Genomic DNA, 26,229 nt, shown 5'->3' with positions numbered 1-26,229 from the left:
TTGATATGCATGTATCTATACAGGGTACATATGCCAAAATGAAAGAGAGTGAGAGAGAGTGTTTCAGGTTAGAACTTGTGAGCAGGAGCAGATGATGAAGACAGAAAGAGGCAACAATAGTGAGGTACGTTAATGCAGATCTTATTATCATGTAAGACAATTGCACTTACAGGAGAGCCACTTGCAATGCTGTTTATCGCGAGTACAGTGTCTGGTTGTTGCGGTGCTGTCCTATTGCGCTGTTTATGACTAATTGGGGTGATCGTGCAGGGCTATGAACTTCGCTGGTCTCCCTGGTCCAGTCTTGATGTGCTGCTGTATGTCTCACGTTTCAGGGCTGTGTCCTCTTTGCTCCTGTATGGGCCTTCCTAAGGCAATGACAAGCAACAAAACCGCTGTTTATGGCGGTTTAAACTGGTTCTCTGCAGAACTCTCGTGCCAGCGGTGACATCACACCTCCACGCAACAACCAGGGATTGAAGCAGAGAGCAGCTAATCAAAGGGCAGCCTCTGAAACTGGAGGTTTTACCCCACCACCAGGTGTTTCAGTCAAACTGCGTCGGAGTGACACGAGTGACACGCGTGTCATAGGTTCACCATTACGGTCCTAGGCAGTACCAGCTTTTGCTTTGGTAGGAGGTACGCGATCACACGGGCTCTGCAGCCAGCCTTGTGGGCCCAATAAGCGGATGCCATGATAGAAGGACTACAATTCCCAGAATGTCTTGTTTATAAACTTGATTATACTGCATATTTTAAATGTTAAAAATTCATCTGCAATAAATATTACATTGTAAGGTTTACAGCTTAAGAACAGATGGGGAAAACGTTATCTACCATACAGGAAAATATAAATGTTATTGCGCAGTTGGTCAATACTGAAAAGTAGGGACATTTCCAGGGACACATCCTTAAAGCCTGGAACTGCCCTTGGAAGTAGGACACAGCAGGTAACCATGGTTACATCGTCACAAGGAAGCCCTGATAGAATACCGCGCTGCCATTGGCTGCAACCTCTCCCACAGCATCACTCACAGTCCTGACCTGAAGTCGGTCGCATGACGTCACCGCTTGCCATGTGTTGCTCGCGTAGCTCCACCCCGTCCAATTCGATTGGTCGACAGTGGCAGAGACCGTTCGCTTCTCGGTCGCCTAGCAACGGCATGGAGCTTGCAGGGCCCTCAGAAAATAATTCCGCGTCATTAGCTCTCACCCAATCAGCGGACGACGAGAGAGGGCGCGGTGCATGCTGGTACGGATTCCCTTGGAGCTTTCGTTGGCATCAACAAACTAACATCTTCCTCCAGCAGCGGGTTCTGGCTCTAGAATACATCGGGGCACAGCTTCCCCGCACATAGGTAGGGTGGAGACGTTTAATGCAGACAGCCTGTGATTCTTCATGCATACCTTGCTGGGACTTGTAGTTCCCCAATAGCTGGAATGTCACAGGTTGTCTGAGCCAAATGTTAGTCCTCTAACCTGCCTGTATGCAACCAATGAATGAATGCTGCCCAGCACATTCACTAGTGGCTCCTCTACCATGCACATCAACATGATGAAAGGGACTTTATTTTGTCCAATATCCCCCAAACTGCATCTAGCTATATACAGCATGATATTATAACTCTAGAATATACAAATATATAATGTGTTACAGTCTGAGCACTGACAATGATTCCCGTAACAAACAGTGCCTAAAAGGTTGCATGATTGGGATAGATTAGGGTAGCGTGTAACAGAACAGATTGCCTTATCTATAGTATGTGTAATGTACATGTTTTTGTCTTACTGCCACTTTTATACACCAGTTTCATGATGCAACATGTTCATCTGGTACCTGAGGAGGATGAAGAGGACTTGTATACTGGTTACAATGAATATAATCCAACCTATGACACTGAGGTAATGCTCATATATGTCGTCTGTTCATCTTAGTATTTAGTCACAAACCTAAAATATGACCTCTATGTATCCCTAGTTTTATAACAGATCGGCAAAACTGAGGGCCTCTCGAACTATGGCTCATTGATGCTATTATTTGTGTTTTTGTTGACTGTAACTTAATAAAGTAAATGAAATTTGCTCTCCATTCGTTTAATTTTTTCAGGCCAGATCAATCAACTCTTGAACTATATAACATCCATATATCATTATACATTGATGTCAATGATTAAACATTCTCTTTTATGCACTGTGTGATCTGTTGGCTTTATATAATAGTAATATTAGAAGATTCCACATAATAGCAATTTATGTGACTCTCTATGTTTTGCTTTGAAGGATTTAGAGAATGATGTGGCATTTCAGACTGCTGTCAAGACGAGCCATGGACGAAGGCCTCCGGTATGTGTTATTAGATTTTATTTTACCTGATATAGATCAGTAATGTAACCATAGCATGGGCATGTCTGTCAAGGAACCATACTGTATATATTTATCCAAACATTACGTGCAAAGACGTGTTAGACTAGGTTGATGTCATTTTAAAGTGTTCAACACAAGTTTTCAACGCCAATTAAACTCTTTAATGCTGATGGTCTAAAAATTATGTAAATTAGTGGAAAAGTAGAAACACATTTTCTGCCTTTGTTTCAGATAGCGCATTGGCTACAGCATTCATAAGTGTTAATGCTAGGTACGAATAGAACAAAACATAATCAAATGTTGTGGGAACTCTCTTATTAAGTACATGATACACTATGTCACAGAGAAGCTTTGAGATGCAATAATTGAAGTGCTTCAAACTCTCTGTTAAAAGAAAAAAGTACAAGGGTTTTTTCCAAACTTTAGTCTTGTTTTCAGTGCCTGTGTGTACGAACCTATATTCTACTAACTGCAAACAAATGTTATTAATTATCGCTGTTAAGTTCATCTCCACATTTTACGTAACTACCTGGACTGGTTACACCCGACCCAAAGTATAATTTTATTGGCTATTCTATTTTTTGACATGGCTACATGGTGCTTCCACCGTCTGTAAATTGTATTCCATGGATGTCACCCTCACCATCTCTACGGTCAACTCTTTGTATGGTGTATAAAATAAAAGGCTTTGAAAACTTCCAGTGTAGTTCAACAGGATCCATGAAGATTCCTCACCTTGTAACTATTAGTACAAAAGTGGACTGGAAACTCAACCCCTTATCTGCATTCTCTTCCTCCCATCTGTCCTGGTGAACCCTATACTAACAACACTGTATGTTCCTGCCTTTCATCTCCTCCTAGGTTTCACCTTTCTAATATTTGATAGTTTAGAATCTTTTTTATTTTTGTAATGACATATACTATTAGCTCATTATGAGACATGTTGTAATTAAAAGTAATGTATAGCCAAACCAAGTGTCGTTCTATTACTCCCCCCTCTTCCCTTCTTGTATAAAAATTCAATAAAATACTATTTCAGAAAAAGAATACAGTCCAGCAGTTTTTGGATATTTTATAAAAATGCAGTTTTACAAATCCCAAGAGCTAAAAGTTGTATTATTTGTCAATATTAATGATTAACACCAAATTATTATTTATCATTATTAATAATATTAACAATTATCTTGGTCCCTGTATACCCCCCCCCTTTATACCCTTCAAACTTGAAAAGTTAAAAATAATATTAACAATTATCAATTTGCATAAAAACTTAATCAGAAGCTCTCAGATTGTTCCTTCCGACACCCCAATTTGCAGGTGTTTCTGGTGAATGAGCAATCAACATCTTATATATTTAGTCATCAACCGCCTTCTAATTTAGTAAAGCAGTTTCACTTAAACTTGACTCCTGTGCTAGAAATATAAATCTGTGACTTAAGAAAGTTGGTTTTCCCCAGATTTTGATTTGGGAGGTGCAATATAATTAAAATGAATATGCCCACCATAATTCTCTATGTATTTGAAACTCTACCTATCAAAATACTCAACCATTTTTTTCCCTTTTCCGTAACACCAAATTACTAGATTTATAGGGAGAGGAAAGCTCTGATGATATCCCCCAGGGGCCAGTGAGGGATTGGGGGTTCCCCAGACATGCGCCTACATTACCAGGTTGCTGTTCTAGTCCACATAGTAGACTGTTTGCGGAATGCGTCAGCTAAGGGTTGCTGATGTACAGAGCATTGCAAAACACACGCTGTTTGCGTTCCCATGAAAGACACAGCATGTTATAGATACCTTCGCTTCCTCACATCACGTCCCGGCCCCATTGGGGCTTAGAGTCTAACACATACATACAGGCAGACAGACAGACTAGGGTCAATTTGTTAGCAGCCAATTAACCTATCAATATGTTTTTGGAGTGTGGGAGGAAACTGGAGCACCTGGAGGAAACCCACGCAAACACGGGGAGGACATACAAGCTCCTCATAGATAAGGTCAGGAATTGAACTCATGACACCAGTGCTGTAAGGTAGAAGTGCTAACCACTACGCCACCGTGCTGACCAACATTATCTTTATTTCAGACGATATGTCCTAGCAACTGGCTTTCTTCCTTTATCTCATCAATGCTTTCAATTGTATAGGGTTCAGTTCAGGGGATGGGGTGGTGGGTGCCTTAGGGTCCATGACCCGACTAGGCATGGTGAGAGGGCTATCCTGAAAAACCTACATGTACAAATTAAAAACTTCTTAGTATCAATGTCCTCTAGACAATCACTCTTTAGGTAAATTACTCTTTCGAGGAATACTGTATAGCAGACAACCCCCTCATATCCCCAAAAATTTGATAATGACAATGGATATAATCACACAAAAAGCCTCGGTTTGCAGCAGGAGGAACCACACTGCAGATATTTCCTGCAATCTGCTCCCTATGCTGGAACTCTAGAATGGAATGTGACACCTTACTACTTCACTATGTGGTCATGTTTAAGTCAAACCCTACAAGCAGGAAGTTCTTTTATGTATATCCTAAATCACAGGAGTACAGGTACCCTTTGTACCCATAGACCTCACTTTTGTACTTGTACAACACAACTCATTTACCAGTGTAGCATATAAAAGGTTTCTCTTGAATGTTCTACTTAACTCTTCAAAAACAGTATCTCTTTCATGGAAACAAAAATGTACCGGTACAGTTAAGGTCTCTTAAAGTGAATGAGACAAAATGTTGGAGGGTTTGACTCTTACCGGGCAGGACAGACAGTCTGCTACTTGTTTTAGCTGGGTTGACTTTCAGGAGGCGTCAGTTCACAGGTATATACTAGCTCCATGATATGCCACCAATGGAAACAACTGTCCATAAGTCCTGGTTGACCTGTTGTACGCTAACCCTCTTCTCTTAACCCCTTTGCCCCTTCCTTTCCAATGCAGAATCTGTCCCCTTCTTTCATACTGATCTTCTTCAGTGATGTGTTAGAAAATACATGAGGACAGATGTTGTTTAAAATAAACTAGTGTTTATGGCTTTACGCGATTCTTTGTGCATGTTTGATTTCTGGATAAAGGTTTAAAATAATGGCTGCAAATATTTTGGTGCTAGATATACAGTATAATGAAGGATCCTGGTTTTAAATTCAAGCTGAATCTCCAACAACTCTGGGTTAGGTCATAGAACTGTTTTCTTCCCTTTCCTTTTATTGCATTTTCTGGCCGTTGTTCTGCTTTGCATATTTATCCTCAGGTTCCACTGTAAAAGGTTCTCACAAACTGTGCATTGAACTAGTGAGCTGTAGTCCTAGATTTATTCCACATGAGACTGATTTGTCTGCTTTTAAGATTGCAGCAAAAGTCCCAGGAACAGCCGCTGTACGCCCACTGGGAACTGGATTTGGTGTAAGTATATTTCTCTTATTAAAATCAGGCATTTATGTATATGTACAGTCACAAGTTAACTTTCCCTACACTGGACAATACTGTGGCGGTCCCATGTTAGGTTCACCTGCAGCTCAGGAATACCACTGGTGCTTTGACAATGTAGGGATCCACAGCACTGTGTTATTCCTAACAAAGACTCTGATTGGCTAGAGCTGAGGCTCCATGCCCTCACCCCCTGTGTTAGAAACCTGGAACAGTGCTGTTTGCCCCTCTTTTTGCCCCTTATCACCACCATTTATTTATATAGCACTACTAATTCCACAGCGCTGTACAGGGAACTCACTCACATCAGTCCCTGCCCTATTGAAGCTTACAGTCTAAATTACACACACACACACACACACACACACACACACACACACACACACACACAGACTAGGGTCAATTTTGATAGCAGGCAATTAACCTACTAGTATGTTTTTGGAGTGTGGGAGGAAACCGGAGCACCCAGAGGAAACCCACACAAACACAGGAAGAACATACAAACTCCACACAGGTATGGCCATGGTCGGGAATTGAACACATAACCCCAGTGCTCTGAGGCAGAAGTGCTAACAACTTAGCCACCGTGCTGACCCACAATACAGGACCACCTCAGTTAATTCCGGGAACAAAAATTTAATTTGTGACTAGACAATACTTTGAAAAGATTATTATTTCTACTTTATTACCTATTGGAAATGTTGAATTGCAAACACAGTATGTACCTGTATTGGAGATTAATACATATTTTTAGTTCCCAATTTATTAAGTACCGAAATAAAACCATTGATTTACAAGCATTACCTTTTACTTAAATAAATCCAAACCTGAAATGCAGTAACAGTTAAAGATTTTCACAGTAAGATTTATTGTGAGTTTTGGAGTTATGTATATTTTTAATTACATTGTCATTACTTCTGAGCTTTCCAGAATCATAAGAATCAATGAAAAAGTGATTATTACCAGCAGGTTGTACCTGTAGACTGCTGCAGAGATAGCTGTTTGGGATCCCAAACTTGTCTTTCAGTGGCTATGAAGACATAAGAGTCTCTTGTATATTTAAATAGCCCAGTTACAAGCCATGAAGGTGTGCCACAGAATATGCCACTTCTATGTGTTAAGTAAATTATTAAACTGCAGATTTCCTGGTCAACAATAAACTACACTTTTTTTGTGTTCATTTTGGAAGATTAAACTGGTGGTGTATTAAGTACTTCCAGAACATCTGAGGTTCAGTGACTGAGACCCAACATTTCAGTGATTTAGTCATTCTGTCATGTTCCAAGAAGCAGGAGAGTATTGAATCTCAGCGCTCTGATTGGATGGTGTGGCAGAGGTCCAATCAGATGTAGAGAACACTGAAAGTCAGAATTCACCTGTGGTCAGTGAATATGGGCATACCCTAATTGTGGGTCTGCTAGTTGGGGAAAGGGTCTTACACAATATGTTTATGTGTAACTGGCAGTTTTCTTTAATTCTTTTACACCATGTGTTTCTTTATTATGTAGAAGTATAATTTGGGCTGGCACTGGGGCCAGACAGAGTAAGCAGCTACATTGGCCATAACAAGATTTGGGGTCATAAGCTCAGTACTAAATAAAGTAATTTTTGCCTGCATACGATATAAGCATATCAGCAGGATTGGACACATCTTTAAAATTACTATGTAATTACTTTATATGTATATATGAAACTGGCTCTGTTTGACACATTAATAAATTATGAATATTGTATTATTTAGTCAGTCTTTCTACCATGGCGCCTTCATCGTGAGTAAGTATGTCCGCCTTAACTATCAGATTGTATTAATGTCTGTTCCAGGACGAAAGGGTTTAATAATCAATCTGGAGTTTGTTCTCATGTAAATTTTCCTGTTGTCCTTAAAATCGTGAGTTCACACTAACACCTAGCTTTAGTCCAAGTCTGTTCAAATATCTGATTTGTATGTTTTGTTTCAGCCCAGGGTGAACCTCTCCTCGTCCATGGGGAGACCGATGACCGGAGCCGTCCAGGTATTGTAAGACCTTAATTACATATCACACCTATGAAAATATTTCAGTTTAGGCTGGTGTTACACAGGGGCACATCTAGATTGTTTTCATTGGGGTGGGGGGTCGATTAAGGGGCCCTGTGGGCGCACAGTATGTGCAGCCAGTCAGTGCAGACAGGCAGTCAGAGTATGCTGCCCAGACGCTTTGATTGCGCTTTAAACACAATTAGATCGGCCAAGCAAGGTACTCTGTCTGCCTGTCTGTGTCGACACTGACCAGCTGCACATTGTGTGTTCCCGCAGGGACCATTCCCCTGCTGGGGAGGGGGGGGGGGCAATTGGGCCGAACACACACACACACACACACACACACACACACACACACACACGCTTTCAGAAGCTGTTCGGAAGATGCACAAATATCATTTTACTGACACAGAAGCATGCAAAAATATCAATCAGGCGTTACTGTGCTGCCAACTGCACGGCACAGTAGAACATACTTTATTAGATCCAGGAAATATCACATAACAAAATAAAGGTGACTTGTATTATCTTGCTTTTCTTTGAAAGTCATAGTGGCACCGGTTACTCGCTTAAAACTGTAATATTTCTATGAAATCATTCTTTGTTTTCATAAAATTAACATAAGTACCATTCATTATTTTCAGATGTATGAATACATGTTTTTGTACTATTGTTGTAAAGTAGCAGCAGGGTTTTACCTCTATTTAGGAAGGAGGTGATTCATTTTAAAAATTGACTTGTTCCCTAAGTGACAGCTTCAAGGGCAATCTTTTGCCATTTTCAGACATTCATGTCAAAATCTCCAGGCTAAGGATTTAGTAAGAGCATCTGTTACATCTAACAGCTCCTGGAGACTTATGTTGGTTATTTGTCTATAAAACTTGTAGAACACAATTAATCACATTAAAAGATTTTGTCTAAGAAACCTAACTTCCGCTGGTAGAACTGCAGAGCCATAGGATCCAAGGATCCCCAGCATTCTGGAGATGCTCTCAACACCTCTTACTCCCAAAGTGACTTGTTCATCTGTGTCTGGAGGGTCGAACAAGACCTTCCACTTCTTCAAGAAATTCTCAGGCCATCTCTTCTGGAGAAAATCAATTTGTTCTGCGATAAGGGATAAGATGAAGTTAATTGGATAAACCAACATGTTTCTGATGAGCTTGAGAAAACATACTGCATGACCTCCAATTCTGTGGTCTGGATTTTGATCTCCAGTTGAAAGGAGTCCACATGCCAAATCCTTGGGGTCTAGTGGGGATGAAACACAAATTCTTTCATGAAGAGACAACATTTAAAGAAGTGCACAGTCTTTAAATCTGAGCTGAATTGTTCAGCTGAACATAGAATAATGCATCCTGTTGAAAATGCATAAGTAGGTTAGACATTCTGGATAATATTGTGACACCACTGAAGGTACAGCCATGGCCTCCTCCCAGTGATCCTCATCCATTGCCACCTACATCCATCTCCTAGTGATTCTTTATAGGCTTGGAAATGGGGGAAGGTCTGGAGGACAGTAATCACACACATAGACCTGATATTAGGCTTTTTCATATTTGACCTCAAGAAGGTGGAAAATCGACAAGTCTTGGGGCTAAATGTATCAAATTCCGTTTTTTTCATTTCGCGGGAGATCTGCGACTTTGCAGCTAAAATTTAAAGGGGCGATGGCTTGTAAAGGCAAGTTTGCCTTTACAAGCCAACGCCCCTTTAAATTTTAGCTGCAAAGTCGCCGATCTCCCGCAAGATGAAAAAAACGGATTTTTATACATTTACCCCCGTTACCCCCTGGGGGTAAATGTATCAATCTGCGGGTTCTTCAACACCCGCGTGTTCAGCCTCTTCCGCGATAAAATTTCAAGCGGCGCTGCATTGTAAAGGGAAGTTAACCCTTTACAATGCAGCGCCGCAGATTGATACATTTACCCCTTGGTGTTTGTTGGAGAAATGTGTCTCGTATTTGTGCAAGTAACTCTTCAGTATCCCAGACTGGACCTTATGATGTTGGAAGGACCTGACAGCTCCTCCTCATATAAATGACCTAGGTAAAAGACCATACAGCACGGTGGCTTAGCACTTCTGCCTTACAGCACTGGGGTCATGAGTTCGATTCCCAACCATGGCCTGTGTGGAGTTTGTATGTTCTTCCCGTGTTTATGTGGGTTTCCTCCGGGTGCTCTGGTTTCCTCCCACACTCCAAAAACATAATAGATGAATTGGCTGCTATCAAAATTGACCCTAGTCTCTCTCTCTATCTGTCTCTGTGTGTATGTTAGGGAATTTAGACTGTAAGCTTCAATGGGGCATGGACTGATGTGAGTGAGTTCTCTGTACAGCGCTGCAGAATTAGTGGCGCTATATAAAAAGATGATGATGAAGATGCTTAGCTCCTGAAAGGAAGCATTATCCTAGTAGAGCATGAGAGATCGCATAATATCCCAAATGTATAAGGACTGCGCTGCTGGGTGTGGTTTTTTTTGTTATTTTTTATGGCTGGAAGACTTCAGACTTCTTTCCTTTTCTCTTTTTATATTTTGTATCTTCACCCCATTGCTGGATCGCGCATCATTCAGAGAGGAGCTAAACCCAAAATATTATGACTGCTTGCTTTAAATTCTGTGTAAGAGACATGTATTCATACATTTTAAAGTGATTTATGGATAGTATGTGCTGATAAACATTAATTTTCCAGTCTACGCTGTTATTGAGTAAGACAGAAATTCTCTGCTGTAACTGGCAGTACTGGTAACTGTAATTAGTTATTGATACAAGTCAGTGCCTAGGAATGTGGAATGCAGAAAAGTTGAAGCTTGTCATTGGCAACTTATGGGTAAACCAAGCTGTACTGACATTCAGAGACTGTACAGCTCACTGTCCTGGGCAGCATGTCATTAACATTATCAGTAATCCTTTCTTATGTAGGTTGGAGGGAGGCAGAACATATATTACAGCTGCTCTTTTGGCTATTTATGTGTATGGGAAACCTTTAAGGTGACTATGATATCTTCCAATAGACAGCCATAGCAAGAATCCCAGCAGCAGGCTGTGACAATGTAATGCACACCTGAGATATTCACTTGATGATAGGCCCAGATGTAGGCAAAGGCCACCTAGCCCAGGGTTAAGGAACCAGTTGTTGGGGAGAGCAGACACTGTCCTTGTTTCTTTTCACGTTTGTGTCCATGTGTTTTGCAGGAAGGAGCAGCTCGACCAATGACAGCTGTCCGGGCGGCTGGGTTCACTAAAACAGCTTATCGAGGTAAGGTCTCATTATGTGGGTAATGGGTTTTATACTCAGACAAGTTGTTTCTTTATACAGGACCCTGTCTTTATATACAGGTTCTGGTTTTGATCCCCTGGGGCAGGCCCGAGGTCCTGCACCCCCTCTGGAAGCTAAGAATGAAGATACGTGAGTCAATGCTTGTTTTATTACCATAGTATAAGGAACTAGACAGAGCTGGGTCATTCATTAGGCAACCTAGTCTCCCATCTAGGGGCCCTGATTGCTGTAACCCATATTTATGTGTGTTTTTTCTGTTACAAAAAGAAAAGGGGAAAGGGACCCATACTAGTATATTACATAGGGCCCCAGGGGGCCTTAATCAGGCTCTGGAGCCAGATACATATGATGTAGTGACAATTACCCTTTACTCTAGTATTGGTAAACAATTAGATTGTCCACACTACCCACCTTCTCCCTCCGAATTAGTCCTTCAGCTCTAGTTATAACCTTCATTCAGACATCCTATCGGGGGAAAAACACCAATGTGATATATAGTGTTTGATCATATACTGAAATGGCAGCCTCTGCTAAACAAACATGTACAAATATATGTGTGGAAAATAATAGGCAGCCCCCAAGAAGATGATCTGTAGTCCTCCAACCGTAGCGATGCTGACCTAAAAGCTTCAACCCAAAGTAGCAGAATATCCAAAATGTGTGTGTGTTGTCTGTCACCCCTAGAAGAGCCAGTCATAAATGAATCTGCCACGTGGCTTATGTTGTTATGCTGTGCTTTTAATCTCTTCCACTAACTGTGGGCATAGTGTACACTAGAGGGCGCCATTGCAGTGTATCCTTGAAAAGCAATGCTTCCTAAAGCTGGGTACACACCTAAGTAATCTTACTTCAGATGCAATTTCTGTAAAGACTTCACCAACGATTGAAAGTTCCGATGAGCATGCTGATTCATGTGTACTGTACTACACAATCCTTCATCTCTTATAACCGTTATCATGACTCTGTGCACACTCTACAGATATCTGCCTACACCGCTGGTTGTGAGTGCGCACACACTTCCAAATTCACCAGACTTCATTCCTTCGTTGATCGTGATTTTTAGGAAGTTTGTAAAACCAAATCAGCAGATGTGATGTGTTTTTGGTGCGATAAAACTTAATAGTGGGAGTGGTCACACACTTGCAGTTTCTGAATAAATGTTTGTGAACGTGAGATCTGCACGATAATTGTATATTTGTGTACCCAGCTTTAGCAAGGTGTGACGCTTTCTCCAGACATTAAGGCATTTGATGCCCTCAGAAATATACCATGTTGTCCATTTGTGTTTATATCCAGTGATCTAGCTTAGGTTATCTACTTTAACGCCTTAACCGTACATTGATCACTTGGGGTAACATTCATACTTTTTTTTTTTTTTTTTTTTTTTTAAAAATATGTACATGATTATCTTGTACTTAAGGGGGAAGTTATTTTTTTTAAAGACCTCCCCCTCTTTCTAGCCTTGTTTGTAACACTGTCTAGTAAATAGGGGGGTCCCTTCCCTGGCAACCCATCACCACCATTACCTTAAGCCAGAAGCCGCCCTGACCCAATCTCATTGCATGCGTCCATGCTTCTCTATAAAAAGCAAACGTCCCCTTTACAAAACCTCAACCTGACCTGCATTCTTCTGGTCACCTCTGAAATGTCCCTGATTACGTGTTGTGATCTCTTATAGGCCCGACGAAAAGATTAGACAATTAGAGAAAAAAGTTAATGAGTTAATAGAAGAAAGTTGTATTGCCAACAGCTCTGGAGATTTAAAGCTGGTGAGTGTTATAATTATATCGTGCTTATAAACAAAACATTTGTTGGTCATAGTTATGACATTTATTAATCTTTATCTGCATACTGTGCTGTGTATATGTACGATCTACGCCAATATCAGACAGGATGTTATCTGTGTCCTAGGCACTGGAGAAAGCAAAGGAAGCTGGCAGGAAGGAGAGAGTTCTGGTCAGACAGAGAGAGCAAGTCCTGTCCCCGCAGAATATTAACTTGGACCTCACATATTCGGTAGGTTATGTTCTTGTCACATAGGATCTTTATACACTACATTAGCACTTTATGTGACCATCAGTGTTCACACTAAAAGAGCAGTTCCAATGTGAAATATATCCAATAAAAATACATGTTCAGGAAGTTAGGAGAGTGTAATTCTGTAATGACACAGTCACTTTTATGTTTAGTACATTTCACACTTCCAGAATCTTCAGGAATTATAATGAGGCATTTTATAATATTTTGTTTTGAATATTTTGCAGTCCAGTTATCCATATGTTTGACAATTCACTGGCCTGTTTTACCCATTGTACTTATTGATCAATCCATTTAATAAATAGAACCTGATGAATTCTTACTCTGTATCTATTGAGCCGCTGGTCCAGGTGGGCCTTCCTGTGATTGGCTATTTCTCTTAGAACTGGTTGTTATGATGGTAAAAATCAATATTGATACAAAGTACCAAAACAAGTAAAAAGACAGACTTTTGTAAAGGTCAAGTGACTGAAAACTGTGTAAATAAACAGTTTTGTTAGCAGCAGTTACCTGAGAATTCCATAATTGTGTAGGATGACTTTTTACACAAATGTCCCTCAAAACGAGATTCTTTGAAATATTTTAACACTGAACAGGTATTCTCACCTGTACTGATCTGAATAGATGTGATCTCCGTACCTCTTTTTTTTAGCCTTTGGATTTAAATGCGGTGCACCTGTTATTGAGCGATTTGTTTTGTTTTTTTGTTTGTTTTTTGCCAAACTGCTTAAGGTCAAGACATCAATAAGCCATGACTGTTCTATTCACGCATCCCGAAAAATGTCTGGTGTCTGTGACAGAGATTTAAAGTGCACAGAACAGATTTCACTTTTCCTTGTAGTGATTATTAAAGTAATTTTATCGTTTTCCAATAAGCATTGTCTAAGCGATTGCTTGTGTTTCCAAAGCACAAAATAATTTATTTAGCAGATGCAAAATTTAGCAGTTCAATACATAATTATAATACAGTACAGTCAATACCAAAGATAAAATACATACCGCTCTCGCTGCACTCCACTGGTACCAGCTACAGTACTTCACTCCAGAATACTGTGGTCAGAGAATGACTGACTTAGTACCAGCTAGAGCTGTATTATACACACTTAGATTTACTAAGCTGCGGGTTTGAAAAAGTGGGGATGTTGCCTATAGCAATCAGATTCTAGCTTTCATTTGTTTAGTACATTCTACAAAATGAAAGCTAGAATCTGATTGGTTGCTATAGGCAACATCCCCACTTTTTCAAACCCGCAACTTAGTAAATCTAGCCCTTAGTGTTACAGAGAAAACAATGCAGATGATTTGGCTTGCTTCTATTTGTCCAGGTTTCAGGAAGGTCCAGTGTGCTGCAGGTCATAGGCCAGTTCAAACCAAAATATCCAAAGGTGGGGCTCATCTCTCCAGGGGATGTGCTCCTATTTCCCCGCCAAGAATCCAGTTTCAACAAGTCTATTAGCATATTACAGTTGGTATCACTTTAAACATTTATTCCCTAACATCAATAACTAGAGTATGCAATGTGCGATCTCTTCGGCGAATGAACCGGACTGCTGCTGATGAATAGGGGATTAAAATGATACTAAACATGACACAGTTCCTGCAACCTGAACCTCAAATAACACTAAAGTGTACATATAATCATAATATATAAACTAAATAATAAAGTAAATACTATCTGCTCATAAATCACTGTGGAATGGAATCAATATAAATATGAAATATATGAATAACTAAATGTTAGAGTGCGAGTGTGTGCGTGCGTATTTTACCACGTGATCGCGATATGCACGTGTTACGTGGCATACTGATCGCAATCGCACGGTAAAGCAATATTAACCAATATACTTTTGTTCATCCAATTATGCGACTTCGACATGATTGTGGCAGTTGTGGTAAGATGCTTCCTTCAGTCGTGTTTGCCAGTAATTTATTTCCTTCTCAATGATTAACAGGTGCTGCTTAACCTGGCTACACAGTACTCGGCCAATGAGATGTATTCAGAAGCTCTCAATACTTACCAAGTGATTGTGAAAAATAAAATGTTCAGCCACGCAGGTATGTGTATGTGTCACCTGCCATTGTTTGCTGATGGTGTGTGTGTGTGTGTGTCTCCAGACAAACATTGATGATACAACTGATACCATGTTTACTATGTGTGCACTACAACACAACTTATTATCGATGCACAGAGTGTAGCCAGTGCTATGTCTGAGTAATACGAGGCTTGGTTAAAATTGTCGGAAATATACCAGTTTTCTTTTCCATCCTCATAACAGCCATTTCAGGGCTGGCTGGCAAATTTTAGCCCAGGTAGGGGTGAGAATCTGCTCAACAGCCTATTAGGAAAATTTTAAAAGGCAAAAAAATGTAGGTAGCCCAGTGACCCAGTCCAAAGGCAGCCACTATGGGGCCGGACCGGGGAGCACATACCCCCTGCCCCCCAGCCCAGCCAGCCCTTGAACCATTTCAATGGGTTAGTGCCCTTCTAGCGTTGGGTAGAGACAGGAAACTAAACTCCCCCAGTTAGTATATAGGCAGCTCCTTCTCTCCGCTGTGTCTTCTCCTAGCTCTAGCTGACGTTAGAGAGGATAGGTACAGTCTGTTATTTTCAGGACGTAGGGACTTACCTGCTTTTACTGGCGACGCACCAGGTACAAACTGAGGAGAAGGACTGGCCACCGAGGACCATTAATTGCATTGGTAGCAAACGTGGTGCAAGGTAAAAGGTATTTTAAATCCAAATTTCAAAAGCGCAGACACAGGCGCTTTGCTCATGAGTGCGCACCATGCCCAGGCAGACAGGACCTCGGAATCACTAATGCAAGCGTTCCCTGTTCCATGAACGCCCCGCACATTGTCAGCAGTATACAACCTCAAACAGTGAAGAGCACTGGTGATCCCCTCAGCTAGGGGAGCTTGTTTTCTGGATTTTAGTTAAGTTTAGTAATACTCTTCCTATCTCAGTACTATTGTAGAGCCAGTGAAAGGAAGAAAGAAAGTAAAGCCAAGCAGCATAGATTCTGTGGAGCCTGTGATGAGCCATTATCTACTGGCTGTGATGAGATCGTCTATGCAACATGTAATTCCCAGCTCCAAGGGAGTAATCCCCAGCTGCTGAGCAATTACTAAAGAGGATTTATAGACTATGCAGGGGGCAAAGCCAGCAAGACAGGTATGGGCTCAGAGGACAGGGCTTCCCAGGTACATCTGGACTCTATAGAAGATGTGGAGTCCTTTAGTAGGAAATCTGGGGAATTTAAATAAGAGTTCAGACTATTTAATGTGGAGATTCTGCTCAAGCATATATATAAATCCATGGGGATGAATGAACATCCTCTGTAGTCCAGAAGACCCTCTTTGAGGATTGTAGTAAAAAACAATTGAGTGTTTCCTGTGCACCAGGTAGTAAAGGATGTAATTAATGAAGAATGAGATCAACCAGCCTAACCAGAAAGGATTAGAACACATGTATTCCTTTAGTGATGAAGAGGCCTAGAAAGGGAGTTCAGTTCCATAAGTAGACGCAGCAACAGCCAGTTTATCAGCCAGGACCACTATTCCTTTAGAAGATGGTGGTCCTCTTAGAGATCCTATGGATATGCAGATGAAAAGTTTTTTTTAAAAAAAAGCCTCATAAGTATCTCTGGCTTCAGTGGCTGGAACACTGAGACTGTGGGAAGATACTCTTCATGCAAATATTCAGGAAAATATTAGACAGTATTTGCATAAAAGCATTGACATTATGCAGGGAGGAAGGGATTTTCTTTGCGAGGCACGGTTGGATACCATTACCTTGTCAGCCAGAATAATAGCGCAAGCTAGAAGAGCTCTCTGGCTGCGTCCATGGGCAGCAGAAGCTCAATCTTAAAATAGTCCAGCAATACTCTTATATGAAAGCTCTTTGATGATAAACTAGACACCACAATTCACACATTTTCTGGGGTTAATCTAAGCGTCTGCCATAAGATCGAAAGGTGATCTATTTCCCTTCCTCATCATCACGCCAACGCTTCAAAGATGTAAGACGTAGCAGACAATACACCAGGCAAGGTGGTACCACTGCATCTAAACAACCCTTTTGGGCATTCAGGTCAAAGAGGGGAGATCAGGTCAATAGACATCGCTATGACTCAGATCAGTCTCCACTAACAACAGTGGGCGGCTGACAGAGTAAACAGAAAGGTGGACACATTGTATTCATGATCAGTGGGTCCTGGGCAGTGAGAGGGTTACCAGATAGTTCCATTATGTTTCCAGGGGAAATTTCGTTGTCTAATCCAGAATTCCTTCAGCTCCAGTTAGAAGCTGTACACATCAGTCTGCAAACTTTGCAGGAAGCTTGTGTGATCTCCTGTTCTTCCGGCCAGGTGGGCACTGGCTGTTACTCCAGACTCTTTCTGGTCAGGACATACTTGGGGGCTTTCCAGACTGTTTTAGATTTAAGAAGACCCAATCATTTTGTCCATGCAAGACATTTCCGTATGTGTGGCTGGACCACTTTATAAATAGCTTATTGTAATAATATATTTAAATTATTAGCACAGTGTGCCAATTTATATCATTGCTAATGTACTGATTCTTGATACTGTGTATTAGAGATGTACTTATTTTATTATATTGTTTTATATTTTTGTATAGGAAATGCATTGATTTGTAATTTCTGAGACAGAATGTCTTGATTGGATTTGTAAAACTTTTCTAAAGAAAGTCCCTCATGTTAATTAGACCTTTTCATCTCAGTGGCCAACACGTCTGTTTAGCCTGTATACACAGCAGGAGGGCCACTGCCTCTCTGTCTGTGTGGCTTGTTATCCTGCATCTTAGGTCCTGTCCGAATAATGCACACAGCAGGTTTTGGGATATAGTAGATTAGTGTAAATCTTGTAAACTTTGCATTGCATTTAAATCCATGTTGTGGGAAACATATTGCATCCTAATACTAAAAATAACTCAGACGTGTTGGGGTCGGGGAGGATCAGGGGGCGGCCTTACTCCCTGCTGACGTGTATCAGAATGTGTATAAAAAGAGCACTGGTTTGTACTGAAATGTATAATTTTATCTGCACCTTTCTGGATGTCGCTAGTACCTTCAACTAGTGGCTGTAACTGTCCTTTTTAGGACTTCCTGAGCTAATAAACATCACTGCTTAAGGAACTTGCTTTGATGTCCAATTCCTGTGACCTGCAGATTAGACCAAATCTAATCTGGTTTCCGGCTGTTCTTCGGTTGGACCCATCTTTCCAGTACCAACGCTTTGCCAGCTACCTGCATCTCTGGCCAGTGTGATAGGCCAGTGGTACCATCCACAGCAACCCTGATCTGAAGGCAAGAGTTTAGGTATACCAGCTCAGGTGTACCAGCAAGGGGGTACACTAGTAGCGACTGTTATCCGGAAGGACGCGGTTCTGGATGCCGTTAAGGAGTCCAGTGGTGGCAGCAGCTTAAGCCCCTCCTACTGTTTTTAAAGGGCACATTTGGGATAACGAAAAGGGGACGGTGGCAAGGCAACCCCAACCAGTCCAAGCAACTTAACAGAAAGGGTGGCATAGGCAGTCCATCCTTTCACAGTATGGACTCTTTTAAATTCAATTTTCACTGCTATAATAGAGGGGGATTTTCAGAATGCCTACTTCCATGTCCATGTTGCAGCTCGTAATCATAGATTCCTCAGGTTCTCCGTCCTATGGCAGCATTTCCAGTTCACCTGCCTGCTCTTTGGTCTGGCAACATCCCTGAGAACTTTTACCAAGGTATTAATTGCACTGGTGGCAGAATTAAGGAAACAGAGGATTGCTCTCTGGTCCTACCTGGATGACATCCTAGTGATGGGGAAGTCCTAGCATATTATCTAATCCAGCCTAACTCAAGTAATGGCCTTTATGCTGGAACATGGCTGGATTATGAACAAGGCAAAGTGTCATCACAGCAAATAAAGTTTCTGGGGGTCCAAATAGACATTGTGCAAAACAAAATATTTCCCCCAAAGTAGAGAAACTTCAAGATGCAGTGTTTAGCTTATCAATTACATTTTCAACATCAGACTACAATACGAAGGGACCTTCACGTCCTAGGAATGCTTTCCTCCACCATAGGACTTCTCCTTTTGGGCAATGTGGAATATGTGAAATCTCCTGGCCATCTGATGAACAAGGACCACCAGGGAGTCTTTCAACTGGTTGCAGAATTCAAAACTAAGAGAATGGGGAGTGTCCCTTTCAGACACAGACTGGATAATACTCATGACGGACTTCAGTACCACATATTAAGTCCTTTGTGGCACCATGATATATACGGTGATTATGCAGCATACATGACTGATCTGGTGTTTGCTGCCCTCCCTACTATTACCATATGGGTACATCCCATTGTAATGGCTGCCAAGGAGGATGGAAGAGATAAATGCACATTATACTTACTGGTAATTCCTTTTGCTCGAGATACTCCATGACAGCCCAATTTTCCTACCCATGTTGTTCCATATGTTTATACTTATATATTGTAGGAACAGCTTGGTAAGTCGCCCAAAGCCACACGAGAAGAAGCGGTGCTGCACGATATACTACCTAGGGGAGTTTATAATTTCCTATCTACCTAAATCTAGAAGGGAACTAACCCATTGTAATGGCTGCCATGTTGTATCTTGAAGAAAATGAATTATTGGTAGGCCTAATTAGCCTCTATTCCATAATGAAGAGTAAACTTCAGTTCTGTTGAATGTCTGTGCTAAAAGACCTACTGTACTTCGCAAAACACCTTCAGTCATGTGCAATCTTTAGCCTTTCATGATCAAGTCAATGTCCTGTCCCAAGAAAACAAAATCTGGTTTGTTGGTCCAAAGTCTGGTACACCATTGCCATCATTGGCCAAAGTGTATCTGCAGCCATGCTTTTCCATGTACATCGCCCACATCCGTCCCTTTCTCTCTCAGGATGCCACCAAAACTATCATCCACAAACTCATCATCTCCAGCCTCGATTATTGGATTATTGCAACCTCCTCCTTACTGGCCTCCCCCACCCCCAACTCTCCTTCCATCGCTCTATACTCAATGCTGCCGCAAGACTCATCTTCCTCTCACGCCGCTCCTCCTCTGACTCCCCTCTCTGCCTTGCCTTACACTGACTCCCCTTCCCCTACAGAATCCTTTTCAAACTCCTCACCACCACTTACAAGGCTCTCTCCCACTCTTCTGCCCCTTATATCTCTAACCTCCTCTCAATTCACACTCCTGCCCGCTCCCTGCGTTCGGCCAACGATCGCCGCCTCTCCTCCATTCTGATCATCTCTTCCCACTCCAGAATCCAAGACTTTTCCTGTGCGCCCCCCCTTCACTGGAATGACCTCCCTTGTTCCATCCGTCTCTCTCCTACTCTGTGCTCCTTCAAACGTGCACTCAAACTCACCTGTTCCTCAAAGCCTACCAACCATCCACTTAACCCCTCATCTCCTCCGCTCGTTCTCCCTTCTCTCCCCCTTGCCTCAACTGGCTCCCCTTGTGCCTGTTCTGTTAACTCTGCCTTAGGATGTAAGCTCCCGCCTGTCTCCTTACCTGTTCTTCTGCTCCGTCTTTGTTGCATTAGCCTGCCTGGAGTTTCTGAAGTATTGGTATTTTTTGTTTATTGTTCTGTACTGTTTAACCCTGTATAGTCTACTGTTAGTACTGTGTACAGCGCTGCGGAAATTTTGTGGCGCCTAACAAATAAATGATAATAATAATAATGTACATTTTGGTAAAAACAGCTTTGTGACATCATGATGGCACTTGTAGGTCTCTTGATCTGGTCTCTGGTTTGAAAATTGCCCCATAGCCCAGTATCAAGTGATGTACAGCTCTAAATATAACAGCACAGGCAGCAGATGAAAAGGTTCATTTAGAGCACATAGACCCGGTAGTGATCGCATAACATTGGCTTTGCAAACTCTTAACAGCAAGTCATTATGACCCTTGAATTGCAGCCATGTGTAGATCTATTACTGGGAAATGTTCTGCATTTCAATCAGCATGTTGTTTTCCATCATTTCAGGTTCGCAGGGCAGGTCTTCAAGTCAGGAAAAGGCAGATTTGGCACTGTGTATTAGGCTTGGAATCCGTAGGTGTTCCAGCCTCAGGAATGTGACTGAAGCAGAGATACAGGGTAGGGCTTGTGCTGCATCTTAGGGTCTCATTTTCTATCCAGACCAGGGAGCATATGACTGGTACGTTACAGTATGAGGTGGTTTATAGGTACGTTTTATCCTATCCTCTAGTAATAAACAATAAACCACATTTCTAAATAGAGATGGGAACATGGTTTTATGTAGAAAATAACTTATTTATGTAAATATTGAGCATGTCAGTGCAAATCTGTGTTCTCTCCTCAACCAAAGCACTACAAGGATATTTTTAATGAAATAATGTTAGTAAACGTCTATATTAGTTTTTTGTGTTTTTGATATATAAAATGCTGGATATTGATTATTTAATATAAGATTACTTATTAATAAAGTGTAAAGTCAAATGCTCCATTAACCAGATCATGACATAGAAAAAGGTAATTTCCAACCACAATATATGCAGACACACAACGCGTTTCGTATTGCGTTAATTGACTTATTAAACTGCCCCGTGCACTCACACTTTCTGTTTTTGATAAGTGGCCCCATTCAACCTTTTGATGACTTGCAGGTACAGATGGAAATAAGTAAAAAATATTATTTTTTTAAAGTCCTGCCCACTAGAACGGTTCATTCCTAGGCTTTAAATAAATATTAGGAGTGGGCATCAGGTCTGTCTATATTTCATGTATCACATTTCTACTTTTTGTAATGTTATTATTTTGGTAGATTCACACATATAAATGCACTTTCCCATATAACGACCCAATGAAAGTATAGGGCAACATCCGAATAATAGTTGTTTCGTAAAAAAAATAAATTGCAGGGAGAAAGAAGCCCTGCAGCCACCTATAAAAGGGGAACTACCAGAATGTGCAATTTCCTCTCCTTGAAGCTCATTCAAATATATTGCCCCACAAAGCAAAATCTTCTGTGTGTGCGCAATATATGAGGCACATTCTTGCATGTGGTCTGTATTCAATTGTATTCTGTGCTATCTTCTGTTTTTTTTGTTTGTTAAATCCTTATTTTCAATAGACAACTGATATACTATTAGCATGTAACAGAATAATAGTATTAGAAACACCGTGGTTGATAGGTCTAGTGAGGGCCGACGTGACACAGTAAAACAGGTAAGTGCGTCAGGTGCGAGCATGGTGCCCCGGTAAGCGCTCTCCTGCCGCACTTACTCGGGTTACTGTGTGCCGCCAGGCTCCTTCTCCCTTAACCTCAGAATAAGCGCAATGCTGCCGAGGACCAGCCCCAAAGGGCTTCTGTTCATGCGCAAATTGCTGGCAGGGGGATGGGGTTGTTGGAAATGCCAGAGCAGGGCCTGAGTCTAGTTTTCATTTGCAGATAATGTAAAAAATAATAATATAGGGGATGGGAATGAAGGACTATGGGACAGAGGGCAAAGAGTTTTTGTAGTGGGGAGACTGTAAAGCTATATGGTCAGGGAATCGTTGGTAGAGATCCTTGGTTTTCGTGATAGAGCCAGGGAGCACATAGTTGTGTGAAATGATCTGGGTTATCATGTAGGTAATATGTTACATGCATGCGAAATGTCAGACCCGTTGTTAAATAAAGAAATGGGGAGGTTCACACTGTTTCCAGCGGGTCACTATACCAGATTTCACAGCAGTCCAGATGTGGGAGCTAAGCTTTACAGATTGGCAGGAAAGATCCTCTGGGGGATAGCTAGAAAAAAAATAAAAATGTTCATGGATGTTTCGAAATTGAAACTTCTAGCAGTGAGTTCAGAAGTAGACGTACTTTGTCCCGGTGGTCCACCATATATGTAGTATGGTGCCCATGTTCCCACAATTCCTCCATCAAGACGGATCAGGGTTGGGGAACATTTTATTGATTCTATCAGTAGTATGATACCACCTGCAGTATACGTTATAGGCCATCTCTTTAATTGAGGTAGACAGAGAAGCCATCTTGTCTGTTATTTCCTCCAAATAATTCTGGGGGAACCAAGATCTCATTCCCACTAAAGCTCATGAAATCGGTGTTTATGTCAAGTACCATATTGTATTTTCTTTATTTATTTTTTTAACTTTTTATTTATAACAGCAGATGTGTATACAGCACAACAGTACAAGTCATACATAGTGCCCAAGTACCAGGATTACAAAATGTAAAGACTTCAGATAAGAAAAATAAAGAAAACGCAGAAGAACAACAGAAAAGATATAAATATATTTTTCATATCCTAGTACATTCCAAGAGGGAGTTAAAGATCTACAAAGTGAATATTGAGATAGAAAATTTTCCCAATTCCAAAGGTGCATCTTGTACCATTGTACATATCCAGCGAATAGAACAAACTGTCAGAATTTTTTTATTTTTGTTGGGGGGGGTACTGGGGGAAGGAAGGAAGGGGAAGGGACAGTCCAAGTTGGGTATGTATCCTCAACTGAGAATTTGACACATCAGTATGATAATAAAAAAAGAGGGGGAAAGGTAAACAGAGGGAACACAAAGAGAATAGGAGAAATAAAGTCACCATATTGTATATTTGAGAGATTATTCCTTTACACAGTTGAGATCCGAGGCATACGTTTTCAAAAAAGTGGGGAGTTTGGAAGGCTTCTAGAGAAAGTAGGGAAATTATGAAGTGTCTGATCTGTAGGTACTCAAATAATCTAGAGAGAAGAAGTAGGAGCTTTCGGTCAGGTGAGCAGTACGACAGATGCCTGAATGAGTACAAGATTCAAATCCTTTTGAGGGAAGACCCTGAGTGAAAGATTGGTTTTACCGGATGAGAGAGAAAGGAGATAGAGAAACAGAGCTTTTACTTGAGAATGCACAAGTTAAAGTTTGCAGGTAAACCTGAGAAATAAAAAGGAGTTGGTTTTAAAGAGTTTGGAGGATTTAAGGAGGCCCCATATAGAGGAAAGAGAGGTAGTAGCCAAAAATTTAGTTTCATTGTCTACCGAGGAGATTGTGATGTGTTGATCAAAAGTTGCAGCAATTTGCACTAGATGAGCTGCCAAGTAGTAAAGGTTGATGTCTGGATATCCATAAACCTAAGCCCTGATCCAAAAAGCAATCTGCCCTTTAAAAGTTTAGGTAATCTCGTTGATGAGAGAACCGATCATCTGGAAAAAATGATGGACAAAATAATCTCATACCAGCAACGTTCTCACTTAGAATGCCAACAGGTGGAACAGAGCATTGCATTAATCCAATACAGCCTTGTGGACCAAGATTACAGAAGAAACAATATAAGAATAACAGGAATTCCTGAAGAAATTATCCATTGAACTATATATAAAATGGTCCCAACCATGCCAGAAGACCTACTACTGGACCGAGCTGACAGAGCATTACGACCTTGCTCCCAAGACCTACCCAACCAACCCTTAGATTACATTATTTCAGAATTTTTTACCCAATTATTTTTGAGTATGCTTCACTCCAATTCTGCGAAGACCTCTCCTCGCTGACTCTGCCAAAACAACGAGTTTAAATCCATCACCACCGTACTACAAATACATAACAAATTATTTCACTGGGGCTTCCCCTTCTACATCCTTGTGTGATCCCGTAGCAAGCAGTACATGGCCAGGTACATTGATGAAAGAACGTGCTCTGCTGGTCAAACTTGGCCTCTTAACGCACACACCCCAACCATCAAAATTAGTATCTTCATCTCCCACGAAGGTGAAATCTCGTTCTCAAAGTACTCCAAATAGAGATCGGTCCAATGCCACTAGGAAATCCAATTCTACTACAGATAAGACTTGAAATTGTTAAATGTATTTAAAAAAATCCCTTTGTTCTATTTTCTTATAGCATATCTGATTCTAAAGAATCATACTACAAGTAACTACCCTTATTAAAGGTATCTTGCAGACTGCAGTTATTTTTCTATGTGTTTATAACAACTGTTTTTATGGTTATCCAAGGCCTGTATGTCATACGCTGGACTTACCTGTGTTCGGCACGCTATACTTCTTCAGCATTGCAGAACCCCAGGTCTTCTTCTCTCTGGTGGCATTCCGCTCCAGGAATTTGGTCACATGATCCAGCGTCCCTCCTCCCTGTCCATTCAGTTTGCTATTTAAACTTGCTCTGTGGACCGTTGGGGTCTCGAACAGTCTTTATCTCTGATACTTAAGTGATCTTGGCTTTCTAGTGCATACTGATGTTTTTTTATCCTCTCATACACTGTATTCCTTGTTCTGAATATTACAGTTGCTGTATCCTGCTGCCTGCGTTATTCCTGGTGCTATATCCTGCTTCCCACTATATTCCTTTCTGCATCCATTTACCCAAAGCAGCATTCTCGTGTTGCTATATTCTTGATGCCGCTTCCATCTGTTGTCATATATCCAGTGCATCATTCATGTGCTGCTACACTCATCCCCGCACACGAACCATGCTCAAGACCCACCACAGGGGTCGCGACCTATGTGACACACACAGCCAAATCCATACCTCCTTGCGGGGGTCCTTGGTGAAGACTGGTGTCACGTCAGACTCTGTTCCCTGGGTGTGGGTAGTGCAAACCTGAAATTGTTCTGGATCTCTATCTTCATGATTCCTGATACTGTGCTTTCTTCATAGTTAACTTGATAAAAACAAACTGGTCTTATGACCCTTCTTTGTCCTTCAATATGTTATGCTTATGTTATTATTTGCTATAATAATTTCCTACAAATAGTATCCTTTTAGGTTATTGGGTTGAATAGCCCTCAGAAAAGAGGAAAGGTTTTGCCTCCCTGAAATCCATCAATGGAGATCTATTATTTATTGAAGAAACTCCCTTCTCCTAACGTTTCCTACCTGAATTATGCTCCAAACGAGGTGTGGCAATTCTCTTCACTAAACCTAGCACTTTTGGTCTACTAGATTCACACAGTGATAAGGAGGACATATACCTCCTTTTAATTGTTAACATAACATCTCCCCAGGAACTATGTGGGAGGCTTGTGATAATAGGACACTTAAATAGCTTAGCTTCTAAAACTAAAAAGATAACCTCACAAAACAATTACAA

At 41.1% G+C, this 26,229-nt stretch overlaps 2 protein-coding genes across 4 annotated transcripts in view; one reads left to right on the top strand and one right to left on the bottom strand.

The window, feature by feature from the left end:
• Window positions 1-1,118: 1,118 nt before the first annotated feature.
• Window positions 1,119-26,229, top strand: part of IFT88 (intraflagellar transport 88) — a 61,040-nt gene continuing 35,929 nt past the window's right edge. The window contains exons 1-11 of one of the 3 annotated variants that reach the window (XM_075198851.1): window positions 1,119-1,358; window positions 1,809-1,902; window positions 2,281-2,343; window positions 5,706-5,762; window positions 7,745-7,798; window positions 11,002-11,065; window positions 11,146-11,215; window positions 12,765-12,855; window positions 12,998-13,102; window positions 15,076-15,178; window positions 21,149-21,259. In XM_075198851.1, the coding sequence (XP_075054952.1) occupies window positions 1,813-1,902; window positions 2,281-2,343; window positions 5,706-5,762; window positions 7,745-7,798; window positions 11,002-11,065; window positions 11,146-11,215; window positions 12,765-12,855; window positions 12,998-13,102; window positions 15,076-15,178; window positions 21,149-21,259 (808 nt within the window). In that variant the 5' untranslated portion in view covers window positions 1,119-1,358; window positions 1,809-1,812. The remainder of the gene's footprint in view (window positions 1,359-1,808; window positions 1,903-2,280; window positions 2,344-5,705; window positions 5,763-7,744; window positions 7,799-11,001; window positions 11,066-11,145; window positions 11,216-12,764; window positions 12,856-12,997; window positions 13,103-15,075; window positions 15,179-21,148; window positions 21,260-26,229) is intronic. The other 2 variants (XM_075198852.1, XM_075198853.1) reach the window with 2 other exon arrangements.
• The window catches only part of LATS2 (large tumor suppressor kinase 2), a 276,737-nt gene continuing 260,532 nt past the window's right edge, over window positions 10,025-26,229 (bottom strand). Inside the window, exon 9 of the transcript XR_012688580.1 lies at window positions 10,025-10,051. The gene's annotated coding sequence lies outside the window, so the exon portion shown is untranslated. The remainder of the gene's footprint in view (window positions 10,052-26,229) is intronic.

The sequence above is a fragment of the Mixophyes fleayi genome, chromosome 2 (assembly GCF_038048845.1).
Source record: "Mixophyes fleayi isolate aMixFle1 chromosome 2, aMixFle1.hap1, whole genome shotgun sequence".
Taxonomy (NCBI): Eukaryota; Metazoa; Chordata; class Amphibia; order Anura; family Limnodynastidae; genus Mixophyes; species Mixophyes fleayi.
The sequence above is the reverse complement of the archived record's forward strand: the minus strand, read 5'-3'. Positions and strand labels throughout refer to the sequence as shown.